The 10,592-nt window shown below is 38.6% G+C and overlaps 1 protein-coding gene across 1 annotated transcript in view; it reads right to left on the bottom strand.

The window, feature by feature from the left end:
• KDM4D (lysine demethylase 4D) overlaps positions 1–10,592 on the bottom strand; it is a 25,984-nt gene continuing 15,392 nt past the window's right edge. The window contains exon 3 of the mRNA XM_522154.7: positions 1–2,495. Coding sequence (XP_522154.1) covers positions 574–2,145 — 1,572 coding nt within the window. The 5' untranslated portion in view covers positions 2,146–2,495 and the 3' untranslated portion in view covers positions 1–573. The remainder of the gene's footprint in view (positions 2,496–10,592) is intronic.

Here is a 10,592-nt window from a genome sequence, read left to right as displayed (position 1 = left end):
TCAGATTTTAACATTTTGGTTACCTTTAATATATTTGGGAACAAATACTGTGACAACATTTTAAGTACATAAATAACTCAGAAAAGTCATATCTTTTATTCTGGAACTCTACTGACCTTATCAGTATAAAGAACCTAGTTTTATAAGAAAAAGGGGGTGAGGGAGGGGAAGAGAGAAATGGGTAGACTGAAGAGGAATCAAAGCTCAGGATTCTTCACAAGTGCAGCAGCTTCCACAGTTGGCCCAGAGGATGGTAGTTGCATATACCAGGTTATGCTAACCTCAACAAGACCTAGTTCTCACACACAAATGTGTCCAGTGGATAAAACCTCAGCTGCAGAAATAGATTTTAGCAATATCCAAAGACATTCCAGGGTCCGGTAGGAAGAACAAAAGTATGGCAAAATTGAAAACTACCATGGACTTGGCAGCATCCAAGGGCATCACCAGGGGGGCTCTTTCATGCATGCCCAGAGTCCTGCAAACTCAACCAAAGTTTTGGGATGTAAATGTAACCAGTTTCATCAAACTGTCACACAGCAGAGCAGTGGGATATAAAGACAGCCCGTGGACTTAGGGCACAGGGGCCCAGCTGCACCCAGAAGCCTTGACAGGCTGCTGGAGCCCTGGGCTCAGTGGTACAGGCTTGTCCATCAAAGCCCCATTCTCAGGTAGGGGCTCAGGTTCTGGGCCCGAAGCTGTGCATGTTGTGCCCGCCAAGAGGGGCCTCTTGGCTGGAGTCTGGAGGGTCAGCTCCTGAGCTCTCAGTTTCTGAGGAGGGCGACCACGACCACGTCTAACATTTGACGGGTGGATAATCTGTGCAGATGGACCAGGGGTGGATGATGGAGTTGAGCTGGGCTTCTTAGAGCTGTGGACAGCAGCAGCCCGGGGCTGCGTAGCAGTGCCACTAACTGCAGATCGGCGTGGGAGTGAAGAGCACACAAGGGTGTGGCACCGTGTCCCACTGCGGGCAGCCATAGGCCAAGGGGAATGCCGGGCCCAGTGGGAAGGGAGTTGTCTCAGGCCCAGCGCTGCTCTCCTGGGTAACTGGACTTCCTTCTGGGTGCTCAGCTCTTGGCTGGCTGGTACTCTGGGCTCCATGTGGTCCACAACTGCCCGGTCTTGCCCACGTTTCCACAGGTCATAGCGTTCAGGTTGCAGGATGCGCACGAAGGCATCCATGGAAAAGGTCACCCTTGCCTCCCCACAGCTACACTGGGAGGCCATTTTGCCATAATCAATCCATCGTGGAGTGGCAAAATTGATGGCCTCTGCGCAGTTGAAACCATGGTTGAAGCCAGCATGGTAGCCATAGGGAAAGGTCACCATGAACTCTCCAGCCTCCTGAGTTATGCGATTGAAGGGAATCCCATTTTCCTTGAGAACTGTAGGCGAGATGAGGGCCACCTTGTGCCGCAGGAAGGCCCCACAACCCCGGGAACTGCCTGGGAAGAGCTCCCTGGCCAGGCGTTCCAGGCGCTGGCCATGTTCTGGGGGCACCACATACCAAGTTTTGGGCTCCCCAAGGTGCAGGTAGTTGATGCTGTAAAGGTCCATGTCCTCTGTATGCCAAGCAAACGTGGTTTTCCACATGCCAAAGTACAAGTAGGGTGTATTGACGCCTTCTATGACAACCCCACATTCCTTTTCCAGCAGGTCCTGAATTGTTCCCAGGTGCCCAAGATTCCATTGTTTAGTGTTTTCATCAAACAAGGAGCCACTGATGTCAGCACCATAAATCGGTGAATTATAGATGCGGTTCTTCCAGTATTTTCGCTCCAAATCTTCGAAATTCTGGTGTGGTGGAGTCTGATATTTTTTACTGTTTGCCAAATGGCGATACTCCCCCACGGTCATGGCTTTCTTTTTTTTATGGTATTGAGTAAACACCCCTGCCCGCCCAGAGGCCACCTGCTGGAGGGGAGTGGCTATTAAGATTTCACTGATATTATCATAGGTCTCTCTGGCTTTCCATTCTTTGGGTGGAATTATCTTAGCCAAGCCAGCTCTGTGTGCACCTTGGGATTCCATGTAAGCAATATATTTATCAAAATCATTAAACTCTTCTTTGGTTGGATGAAATATCATTATGTTACAATTTGGATTCTGGGCACAGTTGGCCTTAGACTTCATAGTTTCCATTTAATAAGCAGTAAACTCTTAGTGTTTAGGTATGTTCTAGATAGTTGACAATGTAGGAAAATGCTACTTTAAAAAAAAATTGACTGGTGTTATCTATGAGGTAGCAGGATCTACCAGCGTACTTTTTTTTTTCTGCAAATGAGATGATAATCTTTCTTGGGCTTGTTTATTCACTAGTGAGATTCCACTCTGGGCAGCAGCTTTGCCCAGGCATTGATGTTAGCTGACCCTGCAACTCTGTTATGTTTCGGTTGCTGCTGGGCTCTGTCTTCTTAAGTCTATTGAATTACTCAGACCTGGGGGTACGACCCAAATGTAGCAGAGAATGTCCTCAGTGTTTAGAACAAAATCTAAAAGAAAGAATACACAGAGAATAAAAATTAATATTTGGAAAAAAGTATTAGGCATCCAGAAATTAAATACCAGAATAGAATACTAATATTACAAAGAGAGGCTAAAATTTTATAAGATTGATAATTCAAGTGGAGGTGTGGATGTGGAACAGTGGGAATTTTCATACCCTACTACAGAGAATATGAAGCACTATAATCACTTTGGAAAACTATTTGGACAGTTTCTTCTAAAACTGAACATACATATGTTCTGTGATCCAACTGTTCCACATGCCTAGGAAATGTGTATGGTTGTGAGCTGAAAGTCACATCCAGTAATGTTCATAACAACATTGTTTCTGGTAGCCAAACACTTAAACAACCCAAATGTCCATCAGCAATAGAATAAATAAGTACACTGCAGTATATTCACACAACAGAATACCATATAGCAATGAAGATAAACCAAAGCCACATGAAAATGCAGTTTTATAAAGATCAATATTGAGTAACATTATCAAGACTCAAAAGAATACCTATTACACAATTGCATTTATATAAAGATGAAAAGGAGGCAAAGTAATCTATGTTTGAATTGCTTCTTGGCCTCTTGGCTAAGATCAAGTGTAGTAATCTATGTTTGAAGTCAGAGTAGTGGCTACCTTGGGAAAAGAGGGGTTGTTGTGTAGGGGGGCTTGAGGGGATCTCTTGAGTAAAGTTAATCTGTTCAGAACCTGGGTGCTAGTTTCATACCCATCAGAATAACTCATTGTGTTAATTCATCAAGGTATGATGATTTTCACAAATTTCTGTATGTTCATTTAAAAATAGGGTTTAGGAGGAAAAGCGTTAAAGACAACTAAGAGGCATATTTCATTGTATTAAAAGGAAAAAAAAGAACGACTGAAAATAAACTATACATTCAAGTGATAAAGGCAGCAAATTAGAGTTAAGGGAAAGAAAGAGGAAAGGTACGGAACTAACAAAGAATAAAGATGATGTGTTTCCTTAACTCATACTGTGTGACTTTGCAGTATGTGTCCCCTATCCCTCGCACAACTGGTATCAGCCCTACATGGACCAATCTAGCATGACAGGAATTTTCCCCATAGAGAAGGGCCATTCAAAAGAGATGAAGAAAGCAGATAGTAAGGTTCCATCAGGGTTAGGATTTTTCCAGGCAAGTATACCTCAGTGAGAAAGGGATAAGGTTGTTGATGGGTTGAATGGAGAATGAACCATTATATCTATCCTGGATAAAAAAGGAAATAAGAACTTGAGGGAGGTTCGTGGGCTAGATTTCTCTATTTGGTCAAATAGTCCTGTTAGGACACTAGGAAAGGGAAGCTCAAAAAAGATTGGGATGCTCGAAACAGATTTTTTAAACTAGGGGCAGTTTTTAACTGAGTGCCTATTTTACTGATGTCTTGACATCTTCCTGAGTTTTGACTTTATGCTATTATTCAACTTCAAACTGTTTCTCCCCTCCCACATTCTCTCTCCCAAACTTTCCCTTCTTTGTCAGTTCTTAAGTTCCACTCCTTCCCAAGTAGATGAACTTGACTGTTCATCTTCCTTTACTGTCCCAACAAAACAGCACATCTTCTTTCATATCCTGTAGTTCTCTTGCCACTTATCACTTCTACCTTATATAATGTGAACAGTGTCACTTTTATTTAGCACTTCATTTAGACAGACCCCTTATTAAGCACTTTATAGTATTCTATTCAAAACTCACAACTAATCTATGAAGTTGGTACTATCATTATCCCCATTTTATGAAGGAAGAAACCAAGGTATAGAGAAATTTATAACTAACTCAATAGCTTGTGTTTTCAGTCTCTACAATTATGTCTATCCTTGACTTATCTTCCATATAAAAGTATTGAGAACATGATCTGTGTCTTGTTCACTATTGTGTTTTCCAAGAATATTGGTTTTCTTATATATTGTAGGCACCCAAAACATTTTTATTAAATAATTAAATGAGTTGGCACACACTTCCCTCTGTCACCTATTGATTACACCCCATGTTTCTCACTGTTCTCCGTCCTCTCAGGAGAAAACACTGCTTTCTAGGGCTAATTTCTCCATTTGAACTCCTTAAATCAACATTTACCACTTGGTCCAGGACTATGTTGAATTAAATAATCAGTTATTTTTCTCTTTATTAAATCATCAGTCATCAATCTCTTTCCTAATTTAAGCTACTGTCCTTACTCCCTCTCTCCCTCCTCTCAGGCTCCTCTCTCTCTCTCCCCCACCCAACCCCAGGTCCTGCCCCCACCTTTCTACTGACATTGTTCTCCATAAATCATCAAACTGCCTCCCAAATTCTGCTCCAGGGGTTACACTTCACTGATTCACAGAACCAGTGGTTCTGTGAACATCTGGTTCACAGAACATCACTGGTTCACGGAACACCTCCCCCTTCCTCCTAAAACTCCTACAACCTCCAGGGCACTGATACTTCTTTTAACACTGGTTCTTTTCTTTCTTCTGGGTTCTACCTCCTCTTCTACCACACACATGCAGACATCTCAAAGTTCAATTTTTATCCCTCTTAACTTTCTTTCTCTCTTAAAATTTCCTATTTATATTCAGGGTTTCTGTTAGTACCATGCTGTTTCCCTTTAAACATGTTATTTATTGTCATAACTTTCTCCAATAACTGACTCTCTCCTAAGCTTCTGCTCTCCTTCTCCAACTTAGATGGCCCAGTGAGCCCCTGAAAGTCAACTGGTTTAATACAAATTGATGATCTTTCTCCTGAAACTAAGTTACTCCTTTATATGTCTTTTATTTCTATCAAGGGCAATAATGTGTTATCGTAGTCACCACTGACTATTACATCTCCCTTTTCCCAGACATATGGTCAGTGCCTGTCAGAGGATCCAATGATAGTCTTCCATGAGGCCCCAAGGACATCTAGACACCCCAGGGTGTGCTCTCTTTATCTTCCTTATAGAAGAACCCAAGAATCCAGCTTGTCTTCCTCTCCTACTTAAAGCTGTCACCACTCAAGCGAGACACTGAGGATGTACAAGTGACAAGATTACCTGTATCATATGATAGTCTCCCAATCTCATCCCAATTTTTTAATCTTAAAAATTATTCTACAATGATTTTATTATAAATTCTTTATATTTTTGGAATATAAAATAAAATATTTCATTCTTTCTATTAGAAAACTTGCTCTAAAGAAAAGAAAAGAGAAAAGTGAGACAATTTAGAAGGATAATTAAATATCAGAAACTTAAATATCATGCTGAGGGTCTTTCCCTCAAGAAGTAACAAAATGCTGACTATGAAAATCACACAAACCTATATATTTTTTTGAATATACAAGTAAAATAAGCTTTGGGTTGAGCACTTTGCATCTGTTTTATAAACTGCGTTACTTCTTTTCTACATTTCTAAGGATTCTAGGAAGAATGATGCAATGTCTCCTTATACATATAGTCTTCAGATGTTGCATATCAAAAGAAAATACTACAATTTGTAAGTGTGACTGCGCTCCAAAAAAAAAAAAAAAAACTGCTTAGAATTTGCCAGGTACAATGATGGAGTGATCCTTCAGTGTTCTAGCCAAATGTGTCACTTCTCTATGAGTCTTCAATGGTTGCTTTTGTTGTGAGACTACTTGCTTCTTTCAACTGGAACCATAGCTACCAGTAGAGAATAATTACACTGTCACTTGATACTCTTCCATTTTACCCTTACCCACAGTAATCACAATAAGGCAGAATTCGTCATCTAAGAAAACTTGACAGTTCTGACAACCAAAGAAAAAGTATTTTCTTCTTATCAGAATAATTTAAAAATAATACTTGATCCCTTAAAATTAATGGATTTCTGGAAATTAGAAAGTCTTTCTTCGGGTCTTTTAGAAATAATGCCTCCTAAGCTTCTTGCTGTGTGTGTGTGTTGGGGGGTGTTAAACTGGGCAAGTTAAGAAGTGAAGCTGAGTAAGTTTAACAGTCCCTTTCACTGCAGCCCTTGCCCAAACTGTTCGTGTTTCTTGCTGCATATGTATTTCAAATCTATTACTTCAAGTGGGGGATTGTTAACAAAATGCCTCAGACATCAGCCCTTGTTTCTTCTGACAGTCAATATCTAAATGCTATGCTTAATCAAATTTTTTTCTCAGTTAGAAAATCTACTACTTATTTAAAATAATTTATAAGCATAATATATTTGATAACTGAAAAAATTCTACTCTGTGTAGACAAGTGATTAAACTTATCCTGTATTATTGGACAGCTATTTTGTTTTTACTTTTGCACGATTATTACTAATCACTTTTACTTAAATATGTAGTCCGTATTTCAGTATCTAAAATAGTACATCCCGTAAAATATTGGTTGAATGAATGAAATTTCTTAGATTAGATACTTATAAATGAAATTTATAAGTTATAGAATTTAAATATTTTAAGATCTTTAATACACGTTGCCAAAACTTTAAAGAAAAAATATATTTTACATCCTGAACACTGATCAAATTTACTTTGAAAAAATATATATTTTACTAATTTTGGTAAGTTAAAAAGTTAGATCAAGTTTTAATTTACATTTCTTGGACAACCACTAAGGTTGATTTTGATTTTTTTCATAAATATTAGTCTCTTGGATTTCATCTTATGTATTGGTTCATATCCTTTGCCTGTTTTTTTCTAATAGGGTCCCAGGGTGTTTTCTTACCTACTTATATAAACATTTTACATATTAATTACATGAATATTTTACATATTAAACCCTTTTGTTAGATATGTTAATAGTTTTTTTGCCAGTTTGTCATTTAACTTGTATTTCTTTAAATTTATTTAACAAAAATGTTTTTGACTTACAATATTTTATTTTCCTTTGTAATATTTTTCATGCTTTTCATGTTTAGAAAGTTACAATACTTCTTCATCTAGATGGAGATAAATATTATCCTATAGTTTTTTCCTTTGTATATGCTAATTGTACCTTTAATTCTGATTTTAATTATACTTTTAATTCTGTATTTCGGAGAGGGGGGGTTATTAACTTTTGAAATTATTGTGTGGGTATTGGTGTGAGCATGAGTATGAAGAGGATATGAATATGATTCTTGGTTCTTTACAGATGACCTGTTCATTATGTGTGTTGTTTATTTTAGGTTGTTTGTCTCTCTATCAACGTTTATAGAAGCTTTTTTTGAACCCATATTCTTACATTTTATCCATCTCAAAAATGAAGTTAATTTTAGGATTTTTTTTTTTTTTTAGTTCTTTGATTTCCTCTACTCCTTTTCGTCTGTGTATTAACTCCTCTTATTTAGATATTGGACCTTTCATGGATTAGACCTCTAATGTTTACCTGTTTTCCCCTCCCCCAAATTTTCTATTCCTTTATCACTACATTTTATCTTCTAAAAAATTTCTTCATCTTTATCTCTAAACTTCCTTTCTCTTTGTCTTTTTCATTTCTCCAATCAAATTTTTAATTTCCAGTGATCATTTCTGTTACCTGAGAGTTCCTGCATGTATGTACATTGCTTTTCTTTCTTATTGTCTTATTCTTGCTTCATGGGAGCATTTCTTCTTTTATCTCTCTAGAAATACTAAAATCTCAATGGTTTTTGAAATTCTGTTTTGTTTTTCTCCCTGCATGGTCTGTTTCTTTGAAATTGCCTTTTGTCCTTTTTATCTTTCTTTTTTTTTTGCTTTGGTCTCTTTCATATTTAAGGCTTTCCTCACATGTCTGGTAGCCTTTAGTAATTGCCTTATATATAAAAGTACAGCACAAAAAAGGCAGATTAGAAGCTCAGGGTACATGAATTGTTTTAGTGATTATGCTTCCCTGCATGATATTCTAACTGGGCTGTTTCCTAGGTGAACTCCTAACACTGATATTTCTAGAGCTGGTCATATTCAATGCAAAAGATGCTTCAGTCTTTCTCCTGGAGAGTACAGGTCTGACTTCCCTCCCAAATGGCAAAAGAGGCTACACATTTCTAAAAGTACCCTACTTGTACAGTTCACTTTATCAACTTATTTTCCCTATGACAACCACACTCTCAAAAGTATCTGGAAATTCCCAGTCCAGAGGCCACCTTTTTCCCCACTCTAGAAAAAATGAAGCTCAATCTTCTGCCAGGGTGTAAGAGGGACAGTTTATCCAGCTGCTTAGAGGAGGGTGGGAACCTAGGGCTCTGTTTTGTTAGACAGATTTCAACAAATTCTCCTTAGCCTCATTTTAACTGTCACTCCCAGAGGTACCTAATGCCATGACATCCTAAGCCTTTTGGGTTCTGTAGAGACAATTGTGTTGCTTCTTGGCTTTCCTCATTGCCAATTTAGGACTCAACTTTCCAGTGTTTGATAAATCAGTTTACACTTGTCCATCTGCTTTCCAATTTCCAAAACTGGCCACTACCTGTTTTCCTTTACCATTTTCTGTCTTTGTAAGTTCATTTCTTAAAACAAAAATCCTGTTACTGTCACTTTAGTGAGGTTTGGAAAGGGAACAAAGTAAATGATTGTGTTTAAACCACATCTTTATTGCTTCTTGTTTCCCAAATTTCTCTCTCAATTTTCTTATACAAACGTAGTTCCAGTCAAATGGTCCTAATCACTGTCCTTGACTCTATGCTTTTCTTCCCTTGCTTCACTTATCTCTTCCTTCTCTTTTCTAAGTTATAAACTCTGCCTTCCAGACCAATCTGAGGCTCTCCTACATCAGGGTTCCTTCTATACCAACCTCAGACCTTGGTGAGAATTCTATCTTCTATACTCCATGAGTGCTACATTTATTTGGTGCTTAATACAAGCTGTTGAGGTGGCAGCTCTCCAGAATGTGTCTTACTTGACAAGCAGCTTTCATCTCTAATGGGCACTTGCCTTAAGGGAATAAGTCTCTTCCATGAGATGTGCTTGCTTCTCTCTCCAAAATATCTGCATGTCTCTGACCCAAAAGCTTTGACAGACCTTTCCTGATAAGCTGCATGAGAAAAGGAAGGTAAGGCTGGGCATGGTGGCTCACGCCTGTAATCCCAGCACTTTGGGAGGCCGAGGCGGGTGGGACACCTGAGGTGAGGAGTTCAAGACCAGTCTGGCCAACATGGTGAAACCCTGTCTCTACTTAAAATACAAAAATTAGCTGGACGTGGTGGTGGCCTGTAATCCCAGCTACTTGGGAGGCTGAGGCAGAAGAATCACTTGAACCTGGGAGGTTCAACCTGGCGGAGGTTGCAGTGAGCTGAGATCACGCCACTGCACTCCAGCCTGGGCAAGAAGAGTGAAACTCTGTCAAAAAAAAAAAAAAAAGAAAGAAAAAAGAAAGAGAGAGAGAGAGAGAAAGAAGGTTAAAGGGCAACTTTTCCTGTACCTTTTGTGCCTACAAATGCCAATATTTGGTGTGGACTTCTTTTTATGAACATCTAGAGGAGTGTGGATATAAAGGAGAAAGACACACGGCAGCAAGTATCAGGCATGGACAGCATAAACTGTGACATAAAACCCAAAGTTTGGGACTTGGCCTTTAAATCCAGCATCTTAAGTGCAGCATTATTATTTCATTCTGACATATAATAAATTGAACATGGGATTATTAACCTCATTCAAATCATCTTTATTTTCATCTGTTGCATGGATACTGCAGCAGTAACAGTGGTATCTGGCAGCAGAGAGAGGCAGGAGCCAGAAGTCTTCCTGCTGAATCCATCTACAAGGACACACCACTCCATTGAGTTTTAAGGAATTATCTAATATATGCTTCTTTGGACTGTCAATACATTTTAAATACATGTCTTGAGTAGCATGTAAGTTTGGACTTACATGGACTCTCCCAGAGATTCTGTAAACTACTCAATAACTTTTTTAGCTTTTTAAAAAAATCCCCTTTGGCTTAAAGTGAATTCTATATACATGTATAAATTTTTCTTTATTCTGCAGTTAATAATTGTCTCATTCTTTCATTTGCTTGGCTTTACACTTTATATTAATTCATTCCCAGATTCATTTCCAGAAAGGTAAATCTCTTCTAAATGCATAAAACACATCTGGTACTGAATCAGATTTCTTTTCTCAGAAATATTCTTACTGGAGCCCTCAGATGCTTACTTAAATCTAGACTGATGAGTCTTCAG

Source organism: Pan troglodytes, chromosome 9, assembly GCF_028858775.2.
Source record: "Pan troglodytes isolate AG18354 chromosome 9, NHGRI_mPanTro3-v2.0_pri, whole genome shotgun sequence".
In the NCBI taxonomy this organism is placed as follows: Eukaryota; Metazoa; Chordata; class Mammalia; order Primates; family Hominidae; genus Pan; species Pan troglodytes.
This window is presented reverse-complemented; position numbering and strand designations above follow the sequence as displayed.